This window comes from Peromyscus maniculatus, chromosome 8 (genome assembly GCF_049852395.1).
Source record: "Peromyscus maniculatus bairdii isolate BWxNUB_F1_BW_parent chromosome 8, HU_Pman_BW_mat_3.1, whole genome shotgun sequence".
NCBI classification, from domain to species: domain Eukaryota; kingdom Metazoa; phylum Chordata; class Mammalia; order Rodentia; family Cricetidae; genus Peromyscus; species Peromyscus maniculatus.
The window spans coordinates 11,295,412-11,320,000 of record NC_134859.1 but is presented as its reverse complement, the minus strand read 5'-3'; the positions used below and the strand labels follow the sequence as shown (position 1 = coordinate 11,320,000).

General features: G+C 41.5%; 1 protein-coding gene across 4 annotated transcripts in view; it reads right to left on the bottom strand.

Annotated features, from left to right (window-relative positions):
- Crebbp (CREB binding lysine acetyltransferase) overlaps positions 1 to 24,589 on the bottom strand; it is a 143,002-nt gene that overhangs the window by 45,737 nt on the left and 72,676 nt on the right. For 2 of the 4 annotated variants that reach the window (XM_006984701.4, XM_016003227.3), the window contains exons 4-6: positions 13,463 to 13,703; positions 12,099 to 12,212; positions 3,341 to 3,583 (exon numbers count right to left, since the gene is read on the bottom strand). In XM_006984701.4, coding sequence (XP_006984763.1) covers positions 3,341 to 3,583; positions 12,099 to 12,212; positions 13,463 to 13,703 — 598 coding nt within the window. The remainder of the gene's footprint in view (positions 1 to 3,340; positions 3,584 to 12,098; positions 12,213 to 13,462; positions 13,704 to 24,589) is intronic. The other 2 variants (XM_016003228.3, XM_016003229.3) reach the window with 1 other exon arrangement.

The window sequence follows — 24,589 nt, the reverse complement described above, 5'->3', positions numbered from 1 at the left end:
CAATAAGCAAGTGGTCACATAAAGAATTCCTGTGAAGGATGACAAGGTACGAAGGCAGAAACTCTGGAGGCTGTACTTTCGTTAGTGGTGCTAACTTATCAAACCCCACTGTCAACTCCTCCCGTTTTTACTCTAGAGCCTAAATAATGTGTCTGGAGGCTGGCTAGTGTCCTCACTGTACTCTATGGCTACAGAAAAAAAGACCACTGCTCATTTGCAGTCTTCTAACTTTTCTTTTTCATTAATGCCAAATTCTCAACAACTACATTGACCTGCCTGGCACATACTTGTGTGTTCGGGTTGTTCTTACAGGTTAGAGAGTAAACTTACAAAGTCTAAGTTTAGAGGAAAAATAGAGAAAGGTCAGTTTGCCTATAATCTTCCTATTAAAGAAAAAGATGCAACTCAGATTAATAGAATTCCCAAATTATACCATCAAACAGTAGAGGAGTAGATAGAAACTGGGTATTAGGGTTTCAACCCATTCTCCAAGCCATTATTAATTGATTATCAATTAGGTGTTTTTCCAAAAAGTAACACAAGGGTGATTTTAATTGGTCTGCCTCTGCCGCTTTTTATCTCTCTCAGCACTGCTTAGATATCAAACTTAGGGCTTCATGTACACTAAACAAGTGATCTACCACTGGGCTACATCCCTATCCCTTAACTGTTTTTTCTTCTTCTTTTTTTTTTTTTTTTTTTGACTTTTTGAGACAGTGTTTTCTCTGTGTAGCTTTGGAGCCTGTCCTGGAACTTGCTTTGTAGATCAGGCTGGCCTTGAACTTACAGAGATCCGCCTGTCTCTGCTTCCCTAGGGCTGGGATTAAAGGCATATGCCACTACCGCCCAGCTTTTTTTTTAAACTGGTCATTTTTTAATGACTCCCTAGTGCCACCAATCATAACTTCATTGTTAGTACTACTCACACTGTGAACATCTGCAGTTAAAAGGACAGAGGAAAAATGTTAAGGAAACTAAACCAGGGAGTAACAAAAATCGTGGTGATTATGAACACATGTGTAAAGCTGGCAAATGATGGGCTACAGTTACCAGAGGAAATACTGATCTACCCAGCAGCAGGTTGATGGCAGCTGCTGAGTGCCCTCTGCTAACCAGCCTGATTCTACTTCCAATGATGCTCCGGAGGACCACAAACAAAAAAACATGGCAGGACCCTATGCAGTCCTAAGTGATATACTTAAAGAGTCTGAGTCACCAACTTTATATGGAAAAACAAAAGACCCAGGATAGCTAAAAGAATCCTATACGATAAAGCAACCCTTGGAGGCATCACCATCCCAGACCTCAAACTCTACTATAGAGCTATAGTAATAAAAACAGCTTGATACTGGTATAAAAACCGACATACGGACCAATGGAATCGAATTGAAGACCCTGACATTAATCCATGCACATATGAACACCTGGTTTTTGACAAAGGAGCCAAAACTATACAATGGAACAAAGAAAGTATCTTCAACAAATGGTGCTGGCATAACTGGATGTCAATATGTAAAAGATTACAAATAGATCCATATCTGTCACCATGCACAAAACTCAAGTCCAAGTGGATCAAAGACCTAAACATAAATCCAGTTACACTAAACTTAATAGAAAAGAAGATAGGAAGCACTCTTGAACGCATTGGCACTGGAGACCATTTCCTAAATAAAACACCGACAGCACAGACCCTGAGCACAACCATTAATAAATGGGACCTCTCAAAACTGAGAAGCTTTTGCAGGGCAAAAGACACAATCAATAAGACAAAAAGACAGCCAACAGATTGGGAAAAGATCTTCACCAACCCCACATCTGACAGAGGATTGATCTCCACAATATATAAAGAACTCAAGAAACTAGACATCAAAGCACTGAACAGTCCAATTAAAAAATGGGCTAAAGAGCTAAACAGAGAATTCACAAAACAAGAACTACAAATGGCTGAAAGACATTTAAAGAAATGCTCAACATCCTTAATCATCAGAGAAATGCAAATCAAAACGACTCTGAGATACCACCTTACACCTGTTAGAATGGCTAAGATCAAAAACACCAATGACAATCAATGTTGGAGAGGATGTGGAGCAAAGGGAACACTCCTCCACTGTTGGTGGGAATGTAAACTTGTACAACCACTATGGAAATCAGTATGGCGGTTTCTCAGAAAATTAGGAATCAAACTACCTCAAGACCCAGCCATCCCACTCTTGGGCATATACCCAAAGAATGCTGATACATACCATAAAGATACATGCTCAGCTATGTTCATAGCAGCACTATTTGTAATAGCCAGAACCTGGAAACAACCTAGATGCCCATCAACGGAAGAATGGATGAAAAAAATGTGGTACATATACACAATGGAGTACTACTCAGGAGAGAAAAACAATGAAAGCATGAAATTTGCAGGCAAATGGATGGAACTAGAAAAAATCATCCTGAGTGAGGTAACCCAAACCCAGAAAGACAGTTATGGTATGTACTCACTCATTGGTGGATTCTAGATATAAAATGAACAATCAGACCACAACCCATAGAACCATAGAGGCTATATATATAGCATGGAGGTCCCTAGGACGACTGTGGCATATAATAAATTTCAGTTTTACTCAATTATTGAAAAAAAAATAGCCAAATGAATGGAAACACATGAACTATGAACCAAAGACTGAGGGGCTCCCAGCTGGATCAGGCCCTCTGAATAGGTGAGACAGTTGATTGGCTTGATCAGTTTGGGAGGCATCTAGGCAGTGGGACCAAGTCCTGTGCTCATTCCATGAGTTGGCTGTTTGAAACCAGGAACTTATGCAGGGACACTTGGCTCAGTCTGGGAGGAAGAGACTGGACCTCCCTGGACTGAGTCTACCAAGTCGATCACAGTCCTCGGGGGAGGACTTGTCCTGGAGGAGGTGGGAATGGAGGGTGGGCTGGGGGCAAGGGGAGGGTGTGGGAGGGGGGAGAATAGGGGAACCCATGGCTGATATGTAGAACTGAATGGTATTGTAAAATAAAAAATATATATCACAAAAAAAAAAAAAAAAAACCTCAAGCAGGAAAAAAAAAAAAAAAAAAAAGAGAGAGAGTCTGAGTCACAAGGATGACCTTTTATAAACTTTCAAGACAAAGTGGTACACACAGAGCAAATCATTGCTTCACTTGAAAATGTAGTTCTTTTCCTGAAAAATACCCCTCAGGTTATTTCTCGGGAAGGTCATTAATCCAAATCAATGACTCTGAAGTCAAAACACAAACTGAAGACAGCCTTGGGTTCCAGTAAGCATTGTCATCTTTATACTGGATCTGGAGAAAGTTAGTTCTTGAGTGTTCCTTGACTTACCTAGGGCATTGAGAGTCCTCATCTGCTGGTGGGCTGGAGGCTGTGCTGCTTGCTGGCCCGGAACCTGAGGCTGCAGCTGTGTCTGAGGCTGGTTCATGTAGGGGAGTCCTAGAGCAGCATAGGCCCGCTGCATGGAACTGGGGTCTATGGGATTTGGGTTACTTAAAGAAGTAGCATTCTGTTGCCCTGCACCAACAGAACCAATTGTGTTTTGAATTCCACTAGCTGGAGATCCCAGGATGGCTAGAACAACAAACAGACAGACAAGCAAAGAAGGTAAGTAAAAGAGAGATGGCCCACAAATGAACTATAAATAATGTGAGGCAAATACGTCTTTCAAAGACTAGGAATGTATGTAAAGCTTTAAAGCTAGCAAGAAAAGTAATGCTGAATTCATCTATTTCTCTAGCAGGAGTTAAAGAACAAAAATCTAAAGTAAATCCACCTTTTATGTTTAAAAGCAACAGAACAAAAAAATTTAAAAAAGACATCATTTAGTAAAAATTAATACGTATTAAAATCTAGAGACACCTAGAGAGTCAGTTACAAGGAGTGTCAAATGTATGACAAGGCAAAGTACAGCATTCTGTATGTCTCAACAGCTACCTCTCAAATGAAGGAGGAGCCTTCCTACAAGCGGTTGCCCCCACCTATCTGCTGGTGCTCACCTCTGTAAACTGAGAGGAATAGCAAAGGTGAAACCTGGTTGGCCAATTTTTATTCAATAAATCTATGAGGTGATCCTCTAAATTACAAAATAACATTTCTCCGAATTCACTTGTGTAACAACATCATTAGCAACAAGCCTTTCTTAACAAGACCTTCTCAGGAACACTCGTCCAGGAGAGCACCATGCTACTTGATTTACTGATAGATCTGGCTAGAATTAACAGATGGAATGAAGCTTCAAAATTCCACATGAGCTTTAATTTATCTCGGTGTCACATCAGTATCCCTGATATTCAGGACCTAGATGTGCCTCATGTAGCTACCAGCTACAATGACCCAAACCCACAAGCAGTATGCAGAGCAGCTGTCTAACCCCACTGTCCAAACAAGGAACTCATCCTAAAGGACTTCACATGAAACGACATAACCTGTAATGCTCATTTCTATGGTCATTTCAAGTCTAACCCATCTACCCACCCATATAATCCACCCATTTGGTGAGGTTTCTATACAGCAGAGGTTTTCTGTCACACAATTTATTCTTATCTTTAAGAGGTACTTTCTTTTAAATTTGTACAAAGTTTTGAGTCATGTTAGAAGTAAAATCACAAAGACATGCTTTATATATTAAGCTTATGAAGTTGACATTATATGACCTTTGATATATGAAACATTCATAAAGCCTTTCTTTCAATGTAAGTAATATTCTTACATCTATGTAAGTATAATATACAAAAAATGCTTATCAGAGTAACTTAATTAAAATGTGTAAAAAGGAAAAAAATTGGTAATTAACCATTCCATACTATCAACTTTTCTAATAAGGACAGTCAGATCTCAAACTCATTAACACTCATTAGATACATACAATTAAACACAGCAAACATCTCATCATTATAAATAAAATACACTTCCCAAGGTACACCTTGCCAAGAGTGTAGATGAAATAGTCAAATATAGTATCTTTAAAAGTATATTAAATATTTAATAATCCCTGAAAGTATAAGCATGTACCCATCATATTTCCTCAACTTGCATGGTAATTTTTCAAATAGTTATGACATAGAAAAAGAAAATAATCACCCAGTGTTCCTTTGGATGACAAAATTCACAGGCCTCTCCTTCAAAATATTTATTCTCATTCTCTTTTTCCTTTCCTCAGCCTCCCCACCTCTCTCTCTCCTCTCCTGTCTTCTCACACACATTACTCAAGGGCTCAACCCCAGCCCAGAGCAGTTTACTTTCCTCTTACCTTAGACATAAGAAAGACTAGACAGCGAGTGAATTATCCTAGCATCTGAAGACAGTGTCGACGTGGCCTCCCTTTCTAGTGCAGATGCAATGGTAGTGCTTGAATGACTTTGTCCTACTATATTCTTTCATCTGCACAAGCCCAAAATGTCATCTACTTAGCAAATGCCCACCCTAGAATAAATACCATTCCTAAATCCAGAGCCACATATGGGATAAACAGTTTCATTCATCAGAACCTCTCACCGGTGCTGTTGATATGATCACTATTTTCTGTTTATGTTAAAAACATGTTTTCTAAAAATAAATATAAATTTTGAAACAAAATATACCTAAGAGAAAACAGGCAGACATTTGGAACTCGACACTTTCAACAATGCAGAACCAAGAAAAAAGAAACACGAACAACAGACATACACGGACACACAGCTCAACAGGAGACCTAGACAATGCTACAGTATGAAAAGCACTAATATCTAGCGGGTGATGGACTGACAGCAGAGTCATGAAAGTGGCCACTGGTGTTCCATATCCTTCTCTAAATTCCCACAGGGCCCACTGGGTCTGTTTTATCTTTAGGCATTCATACTTCCAGCATTCACACTACACACTACTAGGCTTCCTGATACAGTGGCTAGCATATAGTCTATGTACTTCATGAGCTTAGACCTAGTGGGAAAAACAAGAGTGATCTAATAATCACCCAATGCACACCAAACACAGCTTGAGTCCTGGATCAGAGAAAATCTTGTTTTTCTCATCTTTCCTAACATCACTAGAAGTTGGGAGTCCATAAGACTCAGTCTACTCTTCACCTACTCCTGCCCACAGGGTTGGTGTACTGGGAGGGCTCAGTGTAAAGTGTACTCTTCTCCTGCTACACAGGGCCACAGCACACAGTGCAGGGAACCTACAGCCATCTGCCCCTCGCTCCCTGCTCTGAGCACTGAGGATGAACAAGAATGAATAGCACATTAAAGGCAACAATGCTTACCTCCCTGCATCCCTGACAAAGAGCCTTCTGCACTCATCAACTGGAGATGTTATTGAAGACCAGCTACTTGGCCTTGTTCCTTCTAAAGTTTAATGCTGTGATTACAAGTCACCAGTCTCTTGGATGTCATATTACACCCTGAGAAGTCCCAATATGCTAGCTTGAATTATCCTAGCTTATCAGGCTGCATACCTGAACCTAGACACATCTTTGAGGGTTTTTTTTTTTTTTTTTTTGAGGTGAGTGAGGAGGACTGAGTTTTGCTATGTAGTTCTGGCTGGCTATGTAACTATGTAGCCCAGGGTAGCCTTGAGTCCATGGTAATCCTCCTATTTCAGCCTCCTCAGAGATATGTGAAATTACAGTCAAGAATCATGGTATCTGGTATGTCTCTGCCTCTTCTAATGAATGCTCAATACCTTCTCTGCCTCACTACTCCTTTTTTGTTGTAGTTAAGGCAGGAAGTTGCAGATTAAGAAACAAAAGGCCAAGTTTATTATGGGTTCTGTGTAAGACTCACCTACCAATATTTGAATATGGATAAGGCAGTATTTCCCCTGTGAATTATATGTTGCTAACTTAAAACATTCAATTAACCAGCAAACTTCAAGCTCTAATAATTTTCAATAAAATTGGGCTCAATTTGGAAATTCAAAGAAAACTGACACAAATGAACTGTCAAACCCTGTCAGAGTGGCAGAAGACAAACCACAAATGCAAGCTAGACTACTGTTCTACTCACTCTTGGGTTACACAGAAAAACCAGGGCTAGATTTATTCAGATCTGTGCATGTCTGTGCCAAGTGGAAGGTACATCAGCCTCTCCCTGTTCATAGTATAGGGCACAATAACAAATACAAGATCTGAGTACCCAAATTCTCAAAGGTGGCTTTCCTAGGAAGCCAAGAGACACAATATAGGAGGGCAAGGGGCAGCTGTTCTGATCAAGGCTGGGACTCTGTAAAGTCATCCAAGCCCTGTTCCCCCAACCCAATCTCTACCACTGTGTTGGAGGCACCTGGAGACCACAGCACTCCCAAGTGGAACTGAGAGCCTGGTCAGGCAGAACCCAGAAGGTGCTGTATGAAAGGGAATTTTGAGGTTGATTTTAACTCAATATAACAACAACAACAACAACAACAAGTGTTTCTAGCAATCCAATATGTGCCTAAAAATGGGACAAAGAGCCACCCCAAGAAGTAAGGGCCAAGGAGATGAGGACACTGGAGCAACAAGCGAGGAGACTGCTGTCATCATCACTGAGGATTGTCGTTCTGTGGCTCAGTCCAAGTCTGGGGCTGGGGCTGTCCTAAAGCACATGTCTAAATCCCTGTGGGTTTAGGTGGAGAAGATAGGGTCTTTCTTGGAGAATATTTCTATCTTCCCCTACAGCTCTGATACAGACCTGACCTTTGTAGATATCCCAAACAGCCACATCCCAGATTTTAATGTACAGACCAAATACTGGGAATTTGTTAAAAAAAAAAAAATACAGATTCTAGCCAGGCATTGGTGGCTCATGCCTTTAATCACAGCACTCAGGAGGCAGAGCCAGGCAGATCTCTGTGAGTTCGAAGCCAGCCTGGTCTACAGAGCAAGATCCAGGACAGGAACCAAAACTGCACAGAGAAACCCTGTCTCAAAAAAACAAAACAAAACAAAAAATACAGATTCTAATACATGAAGCCTACAAGGGGGCCCAATTTCCATATTTTTAACAAGCAACCCGGAAGGAAGCAACTATGCAGCATGTCTGCATATTTAACTGTAACAAGAGACTCGTGGGTTCCAACATGGGGACTCAAGCACATGTCACATAGAATCTACTGGAGGTCAGATGCCAGGACTGATGACTGAAAAGCTCTAGTAAGTGAACAACTATTTCTGATGGGCAGGTAACTCATTATTATTATTATTTTATAAAACAGAAAAATCAAATAGGCCCCAAAGCAACAAACAATATGGGTTTCATTTCAAGCAACATGTTAGTGCCTTAGGTAATTCTCCAAGATCTGTCAGTAGAGACATAAATCACAGCAGTCTGAGAGTGTGGAAAGCGTGTCTACCAAGGAGAGGGCACTGGTCAGTATTTGTATAAGGCATGTGTTCAGAAGGTAGAGCTTTGGCATACCTTGTGGTAACTCCAGAGTGAGCCTCAGCATGGCCCTATGGTCGTTAGAAACTTGCATAGCCGTACCTGAGCTGCCGGCACAGGTACCTCTAAGCCCAGTGTCTAATTCACTGTTCTACTGCTGTGAAGAGACACCATGACCACAGTAACTCTTATAAAGGAAAGTATTTAAATGGAGGCTTCCTTACAGTTTCAGAGGTTTAGTCCAGTTATCAACATTGCAGGGAGCATGGTAGCACGCAGGCACAAGTAGCTGAGAGTTCCACATCTGGATGTGCAGGCAGCAGGAAGAGACACTGAGCCTGGCTCCAGACCTCAAAGCCCACCCCCAGTGACATACTTCCCCCAACAAAGCCACACCTCCTAATCTTTTCAAATAGTGCTACTCCCTGATGACTCAGCATTCAAATATATGAGGCTATGGGAGTCATTCTTATTCCAACCAGCTTCCTTCCTAGACAGGCTCCATGCTGTATCGGCTCATTACTGCCATCTAGGATGTTCTTCCACTGTAATTTTGTTGAGCCTGCCATGAACACCACTCTGCTCTCTGAAGTAGTCTCGGCATATTCTGATTCTCCCCATAAGGACTACACAGAGTACTTCATGCCTATACTTGGTTCTTTAAGAGAGACCATTACCACTTTTAAAAAATATGACAGAGCAGTAAACTCGAAAAATCCCAGAAAAGCTACTCCCCTAAATTAAAAGTGAAGGGTGAAACTGAAGCTCATTACTCACTGAATTAATATCAAACAAGCACAAATTAACTCAACAATGGTGGGGTTTTTTGTTGTTATTTTTGTGAGGGAATATGGTCTAGCAATATACTCTCAGATGGCCCAGAATACATAATCCTCCTGCCTCAGCTTCCAGAGTACTAGAATGCCCAACCACACTAATTTTAATGTATAGCTCACTCTCTAGAGCTCAACCTTAAGCTACTAAGGGGTTGGGTTCACATTTTTCTCTAGTTCCTAAACTAAGATCCATACACCACAAACACAATTTTTTGAGAAGGACACTGACAAAACATTTCCACTGATGACATGAAACAATTCTATATTCACACATCTACAAGTATAGAGCCAACAGACAGCACTCAAAACAGCACTCAACAGAGAGCTTCTTAAGTTACTGAGATGTAACTTCAGAAGCATTTGGTCTAGAGAAATGGCTCAGCAGGAGAAGTGTTGCTCAATCACGAGGAGCTGAGTTCAGATCCCCAACACTCACATAAAAACAGCCAGTTGTGGTGGTGCTGTTCCCATGACCCCAGTGCTGAGGAGGCAAAGACAGACAGATTCCAGGAGTTCCCTGCCTAATTACTCTAGCCAAAACCATGAGATCCAGGTTCAGTGAGAGACTACCTCAAAAAAGAAAAAGAAAACAAGCCAAGGTAGAGAGTGATTTACAGGAAGACACCAGATGTCCTCTGGCTCACACATAAGCAAAAGCACCTGCAGACACATGGGCACACAAACATACAATAATTAAAAATTTAAAAAGCATTTAATTCTTTACAAAGTGCTTTTATTTCCCCTTCCCCCCATTAAAAATACCAAAACTTTGTACAGAGACTATCTCAAGTCTCTCTGTGACTTTTTATCATCAATCCCCCCTGGTAACACCTCACGTTATGACTAGTAGAAAAATCTGTGGTTTACCACTTAAGAAAGCATGCACTGAATCAATTTTCACACTTAGACAGTTATAAGGATGTTAAGAAAAACAAACCACACATTTCTTTTCTTTTCTCCTCCTCTTGAACAAAAACCACATAAGTATTTCTTAAAAAGAGAAAATCACAAAGGTTTACAATTTTCATACCAATGTGTACATATTAAGCTCAAAAGATCCCATATAAGTCATGCCTCTAAATTAAAAGTTAAGAATGAAATCATGGAATTAATATCATAGAAATACAAACTCAGCAATGGATTTTTTGGCACATCAAGAGCCCATTTCTAAGATGTATCCTAAGGCACAAGAAATTTCACCACTACCACTGGGGAGTGGAGGGTTTACAGAAAGCTGAATAAGAACAGACTTTATTTCACTACATCTGTTATCCCCAATATATAGGTTAAGACCCAGTATCTCAGAACTTCATTTTATATAAGAGATGCCCAAGAAAACTGTGTATTAAAAATCCAGGGGTTAAGAAGATGGCTAGTGGCGAAAGCACTTGCCATCCAAGTGTGAAGACCTGTGTTCAACTTCCCAGAGGCCATGTAAAGCCAGGCATGGTAGCAGGCCTGGAATCCCAGTGCTCCTATTGCAAAAATGGGAAGCAGAGGTAGGAAGAACCCTAGATGCTCACAGGCCACCTAGCCTGCATAGCACATATAAAAACAGAGACCTTGTCTCAAAACGAACTGGAAGGTAAGTAAGGACCAACATCCAAGGTTGTTCTCTGACCTATACCACAAGCTGTGGCAAGTGAGTGCCCACACTCATACACACACACACAAGCACGCACTCCCAACACATACACACTCAAAGAACCATTTAACTGATTCAAAGAAACTTAATTGTGGTGCCTCTGTAGGGGAAGAAGATAACAAGCCCCAAGCCCCAACTCCCCCCGCCCCACCCCCTTTTTTTTAATGAAGCATGCTGTGCAGTGTGAGTCAGCTTACAGGAAGGAAAGTTGGAGTCATAAGAGGAGATCAAACAGCCAGCAATGGCACTCCACTCCATGGCACTCTTAGATTAGAGTGATTTGCCATGTACAGCCAGCCAGGAAGAAAGCAGCACATGTTCACCAGGCAGAAGGGGAACCTGTGAAGATGTTCAAGAAGATGCTCTAAGTGAGGAACACTTAGAACATCAGGGAGGAGTAGAGATGGTGAAAGATGAGAAAGACTGTGCCATCCTGAAAGATCACTAGAGGAGGCATGCCTCCAACTAGAGGATGACACGGACCCAAGGGAACTTCCTAAATATCCAAATGGGGAACATATCCAAAGACCACAATTTTGCCTCTGAAATGACAGCAAAAAGTTTTAAAACTGGGGAAAAGTGTTCATGTCCTTCCCTTAATGCTCTGATGCCTAAAAAGAGCAGAGACCCAGGGGCTTGAAAAGAGCAGGGACCCAGGGGCCACCTGCAGTAAAGAGCAGCCAGTACAGAACTGGTCACATCAAGGACTACACAGATGATTCAGAAGACAACAAAATGATGGGGATGAGCAGGATGTGTCAACCCTGAGGCTGAGATTCCCAGTCTAAAGCTCAATAAATTGTTATATCAGCTGGTATGGGAACTGCATAAGCAAACCCTTACCAGGCTCTTAACCCTGGTACAACCTAAAAGGGTCTTCACAGAAAAGGTGCCCCTCTATTGCCCCCATGATGTTACTCACAGTAGGTGACCTGACATTCCACTCTTCATACTAAGTATCTGTCAGAAAATACCAAATCTTCCTGACAGCTATTGATGGAAGGGGCCTTGCTGGTTCGCACTCCTTCAAGCGCATGTGTGCAGGATGGTGGAGGTAAATGAAAGCCCAGGATGGCCATGGCTCCTCATAAAGTTCAGTGAAAGCCCATCTGCCCTCTGAGCTTGGCTGCACCTCAGTCACTGTTAGGCCTACCTCACCCAGCACGTTGTGCTGGTGACTCTTGCCCACTACCTACCTACTCTCAGCATTCTCTTAAGAACAGTTTCTATTCTCATCTCCAAGCTTCTCTGCCCCCGTGCTCACTTACTTTGTTGGTTTCGCTTGTCACTGGCATTTTTCAAAGGGAGGCAAACAGGACAGTCATGTCGTGTGCAGTTCTTCCAATGAGAGATGATTTGTCGTGAAGATGCACAATGGGCAACTATGACCAGAAAAACAACGAGATGTTATTTTTCTATCCAAATCGTCACACTTCAATTACACCTATATTATAATGCCAGATTCCATTAAAAAAAATGGTAACAAGTGTAACCATAATACAGTACAGGCAGTCCTTAACTTACAAACAGGCTGTCCAAAAAGTTTGTAAGTTGACTGTCAGTAATTCCAGCCAAAAACTTCCCATAGAAGCAATGTTATGAATGATGGGTGATTAAGGTTCCGCCCACAAAACAGAACAAAAGCTATCAACCTCTGAAATACTGAGCATCTACAATGAAAGGCAGAACAGAGTTCTACAATGCCACTATTAAAAATAAAAACATTAAATTATATTTAAGGATGAAACCAGCTAAGAACTACCACTGAAGAAACGTAGATAGAGAAGCCAATGAGAAGTCTGTAGAAATTCTGAAAGAAATACAGTACTTTTGTAAAGTACTTAGAGAGAGTAATTGACCCTGAATATTTCCAGTCTTCATGTTCTGAAGTCTAACCTTCCCCTGTTCTGTGTTTCTATCATGATCAGGGTTATTCCAGGGATCCGAAATGGCACCATGGGATAGAGGGAGACCAGGGAGCTATTTCCCCCCAAAGTTTATGAACACAAGAAGCAAGAGAAGAAAGATTACAAGAAAGCACAGTGGTTACCAGGAAACACTTCCTTCAGTGAAACTGAGGTGCATGGCAAAAAATAAATAAATTAAAAAAAAAAAAAGGAGAGCACAAGATGCATGTGCCTGATTTCCCCGCTCCCAGGGATGATGACTTGGATGTCATCAGAGCAGCCTCAAGAGAGAGGGCAGAGGAGCAAGGCAGTGGGCCACTGATAGCCTGAATCCATGAAACAACCACAAGACAGATGCTGGGGGTACAGGGGAAGTTGTGTGCCTGCCTATGTGTATTACTGCCCCACACAACAACATAGACATTGACAAAGAGTCCTCAAGAAGTGACAGAGAAGTCCTTCATGAAAGGAAGAAGAAAAAGAACAAACTCAGGGCACAGCCTTATGCAGGAGCAGCTCAGAGCATCAGAACACCGAATCACCTGCCTCCTCAGCAGGTGAGCTTTCAGTCAGATGTGGGGACTGTGGGAACAACATACTCTGGGTCACACCAAAAGGAGGCCAGCACCTTTGCCATGCAGGCTTCCAACCACCAAAATTGCTGAAAATAATAAAGGCAAATTCTACCCTAACAACAGCCACTAGGTTTAGAAAAGGGCACTTACCTTGGCAGGCTTTCCCAGCCTGACAATGCGTCATGTGATTCAAAACATTTTTCATGGTTCGACAGTGTGGGAGAGAGCAGGCCCGAACCTCTCCATTTGCTTGCTCTCGTCTCTGACATTTGTGGGCATGAAGCAGTAGAACCAGCTGCTGCTGTATCAGTTTGCGCTTTTCAGGGTCTGCTGTGGGGCCTGTTGCAATTGCTTGTGTGGGTACAATTCCCACTGATGTTTGCAACTGGGACTAAAATAAAACAAAAGTAACAAAATATCTTATTAAATTTTTTGAGTTTTGATTCACTCTAATTATTAGGAAAGCTCATGGACAAGATGGCCAAAAGAACTGGTATATTTCTCTTTATTCCACCAAACACAAAAACCAGCTTAACTCAGATGTAAAGCTAATTCAAGTTCACTAGAATACAATTATCATCCAATGACAACAACAACAAAAATGACACCTGCTCTAGATTGCAGCAACACAAACTCAATCCACCCCCATAAGAGCCATCAGTGGAAAGCCATGGGGCAGCTGCCCCACAGGACGCTGCTGCGTATATAGGTCCCAAGGAGTGAAAAGTTGGCGATTTCATATGGTTCATTCTAATGGAAAAGACTGCCTTGGTGAACTGCAGCACAGAGCTAAGATCAGAGCTAACTTTCGTTTGATGGGTGTATCTCCGTACCACACTGCATTGTTTACATTTCATTGTAGCACACTCAGAGAATAACACATGCAGTTTGATTTCACTAAGGTCACTGCCTTTAGAAAGGTATGATACACGTACTGGAAACACATTGAGTATGTTTTTAAAGCTTTCTTATTTAAGAAAAGAAATACCTTGTCTTTCATTAAAATTTCCACTCATTCTTTTCGGTTTTTGATTTTTTTTTTTTTTGATACAGGGTTTCTCTGTATAGCCCTGGCTGTCCTGGAACTCAGAGATCCACCTGCCTTTGCCTCCCAAGTGCTGGGATTAAAGGTGTGTGCAACACACCCGGCCACTCGTAATATTTTTTTTCAAGAAGTATTTGGCAATCTGCTACAAACTACAGAAACTGAGTTGGTATGTCTTCATCTGTCTGAAATAAGTCTGCCTGTGGTAACTCTTAACTACAGGGAAAGTGGAAAGAGGCCTGTGGGGTCTTATTTTTTACAAATTGCCAACACTCTTCACACACATATACAAATTTACCAAAAAAGAAAAATAAAACGTCTATAATACACACTGTAACACCCACAGATTTCTGATCCTTTTTAAAATATTCTGGTATTTCCAATTTGAGTCACTCATTTACCTTCTCTATTTTAATATAAGAATCATCAGAACTGGTGAGATAGCTCAGTGGTAAAGGTACTTGTTGTCAAGCCTGATGGCCCGCCTTAGATCCCCAGTATCCACATGTTGGGAGGAGAGAACCAACATACAAGTTGTCCTGACCTCCATATATATAAACATAACAAACATACATTTTTTATTAGATTTATTCATTTTACATGTGAGTATTCTGCCTGCATGTCTGTCTGCACCATGTGCATGCACATTTGGTATCTACAAAGGTCAGAAGAGCGCATCCGTGAACTACTGTGTGGTGCTACAAATCAAATCTGCATCCTCTGAAAGAACAAGTGCTCTTAACCACCAAGTCATCTCTCCAGCCCCAATTAAAAATATTTTTAAAAGAACCCTAACTATGTATTCACAATTAAGAAAAAATTATAAAAATTAAGTGTGCATGTGTTCATATGTGTGTAGGGAAGCCAGGTTGGCATGGCTTCTACCTTATCTAATGAGACCCCATTTTTCACCAAATCTGAAGCTGTGGTTGTGGTTTTAGGTAGACTGCCTGGCCAGTGAATTCCAGGGATGCTCCACCAGCACTGGGGCTAAACACAGCTTTTTCAAATGTGGGTCCTTGGGATCTAAACTCAAGTACGTATGTAGGCACTTTACTGAGCCACCTCCCCACCAATGGATGGTCCAATTTTTACAAAGCTCCCAGGAACTGAGGGGCAGATTTAATTGCCTCTCCCAGGATGGTGTTTAATGAGCAACAGAGGGCTTCAGTGGGCCTAGGATCTGTCAGAAGCATTCTTCAGAGTCTCTTTCAACTTCCATATCCTATCTAGTCCCTACTGCCCAGGAAGGCACCAAGAACAAAGGGAAAGTGCTTAGACAGGACCATCCCTTTAAAGCACAAAACAGGGCTGGCAAGATGGGTCAGTGGGGGAAGAGATCTGTCTTAAGTTCAAGTACCTGAGTTCAAGTGGAGAGAACCAACTTCCAAGAGTTGCCTTCTGACCTCCACACATGCATCACGAGATAGTATGAACAAACCTGCATGCAACTGCACCCCCCACACACAAATAAAATTTTAAGAAGAATATGGCACAAAACCAAGTGTTGTTTGTCAAAAGTAATCCACACATTTTATACAATTTTCACAATAGCTTAGAAAAAATTTGAAAAAGTTAAAAATGGGAGGAGGGCACCAGAGAAGTGGCTGGACAGCCACTAGCACTGACTGTTGTTCTTCTAGAGGATGGGAGTTGAGTTCTAGCACCCATATGCCTGCTCAGCTGTCTAACTCTAATCCCAGGGGATCCAGGCACACACATACATACATGCAGGTGAAACACTCATATATTTTTAATTTTTTATTTCAAAAAATAAAAGGGAGCTAGGTGTGGTGATTCACACCTTTAATCCTAGCATTTGCGAAGCAAAGGCAGGTGGATCTCTGAGTTCCAGGCCAGCCTAGTCTATAGAACCAGTTCCAGGGCAGCCAGGGCTACACAGATAAATTTTAAAAAAAAAATCAAAAGAAGAAGAAAAGTAAAAGAAAGAAAGAAAGAAAAGAAAAGAATATGGCCTGGTCTACACAGCAAGTTCAGGCCAGCCAGCGTCAGTGACCTGTCTCAAAAAGGGGGAAGAGGGAACTACAAAGTCACATACTGAGAAATATTCTAGCTATAGATTTTTAATTCTTTCTTTTTACTTATGTGGAGAAAGGCTAGGTGCACATGAGTGCAGTGCCCATGGAAACCAGAAGAGGGTGTTAGAGCCTTGGAGCTGGAGTTACAGGAGGTTGAGAGCGGCCATGTGGGTGCTGGGAACTGACCTCAGGTCCTCTCCAGGAGCAGTGTGTGTGTGCCATCTTCACCGTGAGCTGTCTCTCTAGCCCTGTCTATAGACTTTGCAAAGTGTGGAAGGAGACTTAGGTGCACAGGGTAGTTTAAGATAAAGGAGAGGGTCCAAGTTGAGGGTGGGAGGACAACTTTTGACCCCTATGTTCCCACAATTAAAAAACTTAACTACACATGGGATAAAGTAGGTTTTTTAAGGGGGGGAGAATAAACTAGAAAATTTTTTTTTGAATATTGAAATAAGAATGCCTTCTTCATTTGAGCATAGTGGCTTACATCTGTAATCCCAGTGCTCAAGAGGCTGAGGCAAAAAGAGTACAGTAAGGTCAATGATGGCCTGGGTTATAAAGCAAGTTTCAGGGTAGCCTGAGCAGCAGAATAAGACACTGTCTCAAATACTAAGGAGGGCTGGGGCTAGAAACACGGCATTCCATTTAAAGCACTTGCCACACAGCAGAGGACTGAGTTTAGACACTCAGCATACAATGCTGGGTGGCTGTGGCAACTCACTGTAATTCCTGCCTCAGAAGGCAGAGAGACAAGGAACCCCCAGTGCAAACTGGCTAAAATACTAGCCATATTGATGGGCTATATGTTTGACTGAAAAACCCTGCCTCAAAAAGAATAAGGTAGAGAGAGCTCAAAGATGATTCCCCTACTTATATCAGCCTCAGTCTTCCATGGGCATGAGCAAAGATATGCATGTACACGTGCACACACAAGTACACACCTGAAATAGATGCATGCATATAAACATGCACACACACTACACATGCATACACATGAAAAGAAGAAAAATAAAGTAAAACAAAACAAAAATAAAATAAAACTCAGCCTAAAAAATGGAGGAAATTAAGCCGGACAGTGGTGGCGCAAGCCTTTAATCCCAGCACACGGGAGGCAAAGGCAGGTAGGTGGATCTTTGTGAGTTGGAGGCTAGCCAAGGATACATTGGAAAGACCCAAAATCAAAAAACAAAACAAAACAAACAAACAACAACAAACCCCCAAAAGAATGGAAGAAAACTAGCTGTAAATCACAGATCTAATACCCAGCTGGGATCTGAAACATTTAAAAAAAAATAATAATAATAAACTCTTACAATCCAGTCTTTAAAATGTGAAAAGGATCTGACTATATATTTCTCCCCCCGCCCCCCAAAAAAACCCAAAACAAATATAAATGGCCAATACAGACATTAAGCATCACTAGTTATACAAAAATGTCAATCAAACTGGGCATGGTGTTGCACATCTTTAATCCCAACACTTGGGAGGCAGAGGTAGGTGGGATCTCTGTGAGTTTGAGGTCAGCCTGGTCTACATAGTGAGTTCCAGAGACCTTGTCTCCAGAGAGAGGGAGGGAGGGAGGGAGGGAGGGAGGGAGGGAGGGAGGGAGGGAGGGAGGGAGGGAGGGAGGGAGGGAGGGAGGGAGAAGAGAGAGAAAGAAATATAAATCAAAGTCAGAGTATAGCTTTCAACCCACCAAGATAGCTATAAATGAGACTACAGATTCTAAACAACAGCAGTGGTCCAGTAGAGGAGGACATGGAAGAACCGGACACACATCACTGGAAAGAACCTAAGATGCTGGGAAACCGTCTGGCAGTTCCTCAACACAACAACAGTACATCACTCTGTAACTGCACTCCTGGGCACATATCCAAGATAATTAAAAGGACATGTTCATACACAAACATGTTTAAAAAAAGTTCACAGGAGCATTATTTATAACAGCCAGAAACACAAACACCCCAAGTGTTCATCAAGGGAAGAATAAAATGTGGTCTATACAAACTGGAATATTTTTCTCACCATTAAAAAAATGACACATGCTACAATAAACTTTGAAAACCTTAACTCTGTGAAAGAAGCCAGGCATAAAAAAACCATACATACACTGTATATTCCATTTCTGTTTTATGAATGAATAGGAGCAGAACATAGATCTGGGATTAGCTAGAACTGAGGATTCCGGAGAATTGAAGAGTAGCTGCTAATGGTATAGGGTTTCCTTTTGGGATGGTGAAAATGTCCCAAATTGACCAAGGCCACGGTTACACAAAGCCACTGATCTGAGCACTTTATAAGAAAATAAGTACATAATACATGAATTACATCTTAATAAAAGCTTGATTTTTGTTTGATTAGTTTTGTTGTTTTGAAACAGGGTCTCCGGTAGTCTAGGCTGGGCTAATCCTGCCCTCCACATTCCAAATGCTGTATGCTGTATGTCACCATGCCCCCAGCTCAATAATCTGTTTCTAAAACTTTACTTCACTGATCAAAGTTGTCAAAATAAAACAGATGCTTTTTACCTTCAGTACAGACAATACAAGAAAACAACCACCACGGTTGCTGGGGGTATGTAAGAAAAGTACTCTCAAGTGTTCTGGTAAAAATACAGCTTAGAGTAATGTTTAAAAGATAAACTTCCAGGCCGGGCGGTGGTGGCGCACGCCTTTAATCCCAGCACTCGGGAGGCAGAGCCAGGTGGATCTCTGTGAGTTCGAGGCCAGCCTGGGCTACCAAGTGAGTTCCAGGAAAGGCGCAAAGCTACACAGAGAAACCCTGTCTCGAAAAACCAAAAAAAAAAAAAAAAAAAAAAAGATAAACTTCCAGACTTGGAAAAGAACCTCTATCAAAAGAAACATGTGTACGGCTTCTGGTTGTGGGGTAGAGGTTGAGACAATGTCTGTCTGTAACTCAGGCTGTCTCTTGAGTCTGCCTCTAGAATACTGAAATTATATGAAGGTGCATCACCAACTGCATTTCATTTCCCCCTCCCTCTCTTCCTTTCTTTTCTTCTTAGTGGCACTAGGTATTAAACCCAGGGCCTCATGAATGCTAAGTATGTGCTTTATGACTGATCAGTCCAAAATCACCTCTTTTAAGCCACTGCTAAGGAAGTAACTGGACAAAGATGTGCTACAATGTATACACAAGGTTAAGTATCACCTCGATTAATGAAAAATGTAAATGCCTATAAAAGATGACCTAAATAAATAATGTCACAGGTCTATACTGAAATAGTATGCAGCCATCAAAAATACGACAGACCTCAAATAACCCTAGTCAAAGCCAGGTGGAGTAGAAGTCCAGTTAGTTTTGTCTAAATTTCTGATAGACAAAAAATTAGAATACAACACAAAATTACTATTACTTAAGGCAAAAATAATAACAAAGTAGACTTGTCAGTTTTAACAAAGAGCTACTTAAAGTATATTCAGAACTTAGTATTTAGAATAATACTATAAAGTCATTCAGTTTTTCCTTATTAACTCTGTGTCTGTATTTTTTTCTGAGAAAAACCTTGATAAAAATCATAGTTCTATAGTTCTATCATGGTGAGAGGATCTTTCAGGGTCTAGTTTTACCTAATTTTCTACAACTAATGTATTGTGTCAGTGCTTTACAGAAATTATTCATTATTTTTATAATCAAAACATTCCTCTTTGGAGAGAAATTACTGGCAAAATGAAATTAGAAGAATCATAGACAATGATAAAGAATTAGAGCTGGGGAATATCTCAGTAGTAAAGAGCTTTGCTGGAGCAAGTGTTAGGCATGGAGTTTGGATACCCAGAACCCACAAAAAGCTAGGTAGGCACTGGAAGGCAGAGATGGGGATTCCCAAAACTAGCCAGCTAGCTAACCAACCTAAATCAGTGAGCTCTGAGTCAATCCATAAATAAGGGAGAGGGTTGATTAAGGAGATAATGGATGCTAACCACTAAACCCTGGCCTCCACATGCACAGGCACAGGCACAGGCGCACTCGCACACGCACACACCACACCCTATATATGCATGCACACACCCTACACACGCGCACATACACACCCCCAAAAAAAGGAGAAAAAAGAAAACAGTGACAAATTAAATATGAAAAAAGAAAAAGAAAGAGAGGGAGGGAGGGAGGGAGGGAGGGAGGGAGGCTCAGAGAAATGGCTCAGTGGTTAAGAGCACTTGCTCTGGGAAGCAGAGCTGGGTCCCAGCACCAATACAAAAAGCCAAACACTTGGTGTACCCCTGTAACCCCCATTCTGTGGGGGATGAAGACAGGAGAATTGCTGGGGCTTGCTGGCTTCCAGCCTAGCCAACAAAATGCAAGTGGCAGCTACAGGAAAAATCCTGACTTAACAGTGATAGAGGAAGACAAAGGACAGCCTCTTCTGGACTCGGCACACATGTGCATATATACCCCCCCACATCCCTGCCTACACACATCAACAATTTTTAAAATTTGTTTGTTTGTTTTTCGAGACAAGGTTTCTCTGTGTAGTTTGGTGCCTTTCCTGGAACTCACTCTGTAACCCAGGCTGGCCTGGATCTCAGAGATCCACCTGGCTCTGCCTCCTGTGAGTGCTGGGATTAAAGGTGTGTGCCACCACCACCTGGCAACAAATTTTTTTAAAGACAGTGTGGTTAACACACAAAAAAAATCACAACTGTTCAAAGTGCAGAGACTGTTAGTGGAGTGGCCAGTCACAAATAGGACATCTATTTCATATCGCCTTCACAAAGCTCAGGGACCGTCATGGAAGACAGGAGGAAATACTGTTAAGGGCCAGAGGCTGAGGAGGAGGAGCTAGAGTGAAACTGTCTTCTGGATACAACAGGACTGTTACGACCATAAACTCAGAGCCCGTGGTTGCCTGCACACAATCAAGCAGGTCAACACTCCAGCATGAGGTGTGAAAGGGTTCATGAGCCCATATTGAAAATCTATGGACAGTTGACGGCTTGGGAGAGCAGGTTTTCTAAAGGATGTGCTAAGTCAACGTACTCCAGTGGAAGCCTATGGGAGCACAAATTGGAGTTGATTGATCATTAAAAAATAAATAAAAAGACACTAAGTTGAGGAGTTAGGGAGGAGTTATGGGGAAAAGTGGTGGGTGTGAGTGTGTGCGTGCACGGGCGCGCATGCATGCAAAAAAAAAAAAAAAAAAGAATATATACTGCTATCAAATTCTCAAAGAATAAAAATGTTTAAAAAGTCTATAAAGAAAAGTACTAGAAGATGAGATGAGTAATTTCAATCCCCACCCATCACCAACATTACTCTTCAGATAGGCTGAGAAAAGTGAACAAAACTCACTGGCCCAGATGCATCGGGACACAGCCCATTCATACACCGGTAGGCTTCACTAAATGTGACCATAAGCGCTTACATGTTGTGGCAGGGAGTCAGTTTTGACAGTGTGCTTTTTGTTTGTTTGTCTGTCTGTTCTGCAACCTGGAGTGGTTGAGCTAACATAGTGGTAACTCTACAAGAAACCACTTAATCTGAGTGTGGACACCGAGAACATTTAACAGCAGGAAAAGTTTCGGAACACTCAATGACCAAAAAAATGACTTAAAAATCAAATGGCAACAACCCTGTCGTTTGTCTGGCAGTGCTCACTGTGTCACATCACATGACCCCACTGTAGTAACCTCAGCACTGAACACAATGTGTGCACTTTGCACTTCAGAGCCCATCAGGCTGACTCAACATCAACATTGCCTGGAACACCTGAGGCTCAAGACGGCATGTTTGTCCTGCACACGCACACTTTGCTGTTCTTAAGAAACATAATGGTTTAACTACAAAAAACAAAGACTGAGTACTTCCCTTCTGTCATTCCTCAGTAGTAATGGTTCAGAACATATTTTATTTTATGTGTATGGGTGTTGTGCCTGTCTGTGTACCATTTGTGTGCCTGGTGCCTAAGAAGGTCAGGAGAGGCTGTCCCATCCCCTGGACCTTAGTTACAGGTGGTTGTTAGCCACCATTAGGGCACTGGGAACTGAACCCAGGGTCCTCTGAAGAATAGCAACCAGTGCTCTTAATCTCTGAGACATCTCTCCACTTCAATGTATCAGAATGTGTGGTTTTAAAAATTGAGTTTCTACCTTGAGTTGCAATTTAAAAAAATTATCAAATTAAATTTTGTCTTGGGACTAGGACTGAATTTCCAAAATGTCCCCATATACACTTACACTGTTTGCAGTACATATTTAGACAAAGCAGCATTCTCAGCACTGACAATTATAAAAACAAAATATCAACTAGGAAAATCATTGAGGATGATGCTCTATAAGCTGCAGAGTCAAACATTAAGACATTTAAATTTTATGTAAAAATACACAAGTAGATCTATCATATTCATATGCAAATTACCATTCATTTTCATAAATGGTGCGACTATATGTATACCCACAAACGGTCTAAAGGTAAGTTTATAATTTTATGTTATCAGAAATGCTTTGTATGCCTATTTTATACACCAACATTGCCAGGGTCACACAAGCATTTCTTGGATGAAAAAGGGATCTTGAATGGATGAAGTTTGAAAAACACAATTCTACCTCGACAACATATTCAGAGATATGAACAAAGGATATATATTTGTTTATATATAAACAAGCTTATCCTGGCATCCCGCCTAGAAAAGTAAGTTATTTGCTAGTAAATGTTCAAGAATAGGAAAGGTCTTCAAAGAATTGTGTGTCTTAAACATTAAGGAGAAAGGATCAAGATTTCTTCCACCGCAGACCCACAGACCCAAGCAGATGCATGCAGCCACCCCCAAACTCTGCATGCATACCCTTGCTTCTCAAACGATCCTCCAACCTCCTGGAAATCTCCTCTCTAACTTTACTCAGAATCAGAAAACTACTTCAAAGTCAACACCAGGGAGCCAGTGGACAACACTGCAATACTGCTTGCTCTTCTTCCCTCCAGGACCCAACACAGGCCCAACTATCAGGGCCCAACATTGTGGCTCGTGCCTGTAACCTCATTACTCAGAAGCCTGAGGCAGGAGTTCAAGGCCAGCGTGGGGTACATAGTAAGACTCTGTCAAAAACAAAAAAACAAAAAACAACCACAGCTATTCTCTAGAAGAAGGGGAAAATCACTCAGACAATGAATAGCATGTGGTAAGAAGGGAACATACCTATGTACATCTCCTATATTCTCTAAAGAAAGATGCCCAGCCCTTTTGACACTATAACATGATCTTGCCATCTACAAAACTTATTGGACTACATTCATGCCTGTCCTGGGATAGATACACATGGCCCATAAGCTGCAGGTTGGACAGGATTATGCAAATCACCTCAATATTACTTAAACCAGATACAAAGAAAATGCTAAATAATCCTTGTTATATCATATTGTTTGGAGGATAAAGTCAAAAATTTTGTACATGGTACAAACAGGCACAATTATGAGGTCTCTATTTTCCATGTGAGAGGTGTTGGATCCACAGATGCAGGTCAACTGTACTCACAGCCTCCATTCAGTTCTTGCCTGCTAAGCCAGCTCCTTCCCAAGGCCCAAATCATCAGAACCAGACCCAAGAGAAAGAAAACCAACATGGCAAACAAAAGCTGGGGAAAGTAAGGCAAGCCCATTCCACAGAGCACAACTGGCCACTAGGCCAGCATTTTAGTGGACAATGGTGCTCTTTTTTAGGCCAGCTCTATTAAAGGGGCACATATAAGTGCAGACTCTACTATAAAAGAAAGAACTACATGGTCATCTATTTGAGAAGTATCTGAATTACATTCGAGGGGCTTAGGTACCATAAGCTGGGAAACTAAGCAAGAAACACAATGAAGCTTCAGAATGACCACAAAAACAGATTTCTTGCCTTTTTTTCTTGGAGGATTCTGAATCTGGTGGACCAGGTAAGGCTCAAGACCCCATCCCTGATATGCACACTGAGAAGCACAACTACTTATTGAAGCCCAGGACACAGTCCAAGAAAGTCTAGCATCCATGCCTAGCACTGAGATGCTGCCAGCATCACTGTATCCACCAGGCTATGCTGGCACTACAACTCTCCTCTGTCTGAAAAATCCTCTGGCCAGCCACATTTCCCTCCCATTTAGAGACAGATGTCTATCAGTAGCTGTCCTGGCCTTGTCCAAACCTCTACCTCAAAATTCTAATACACAATCAAAACAAATTATAACAGCACACTCATGAGCA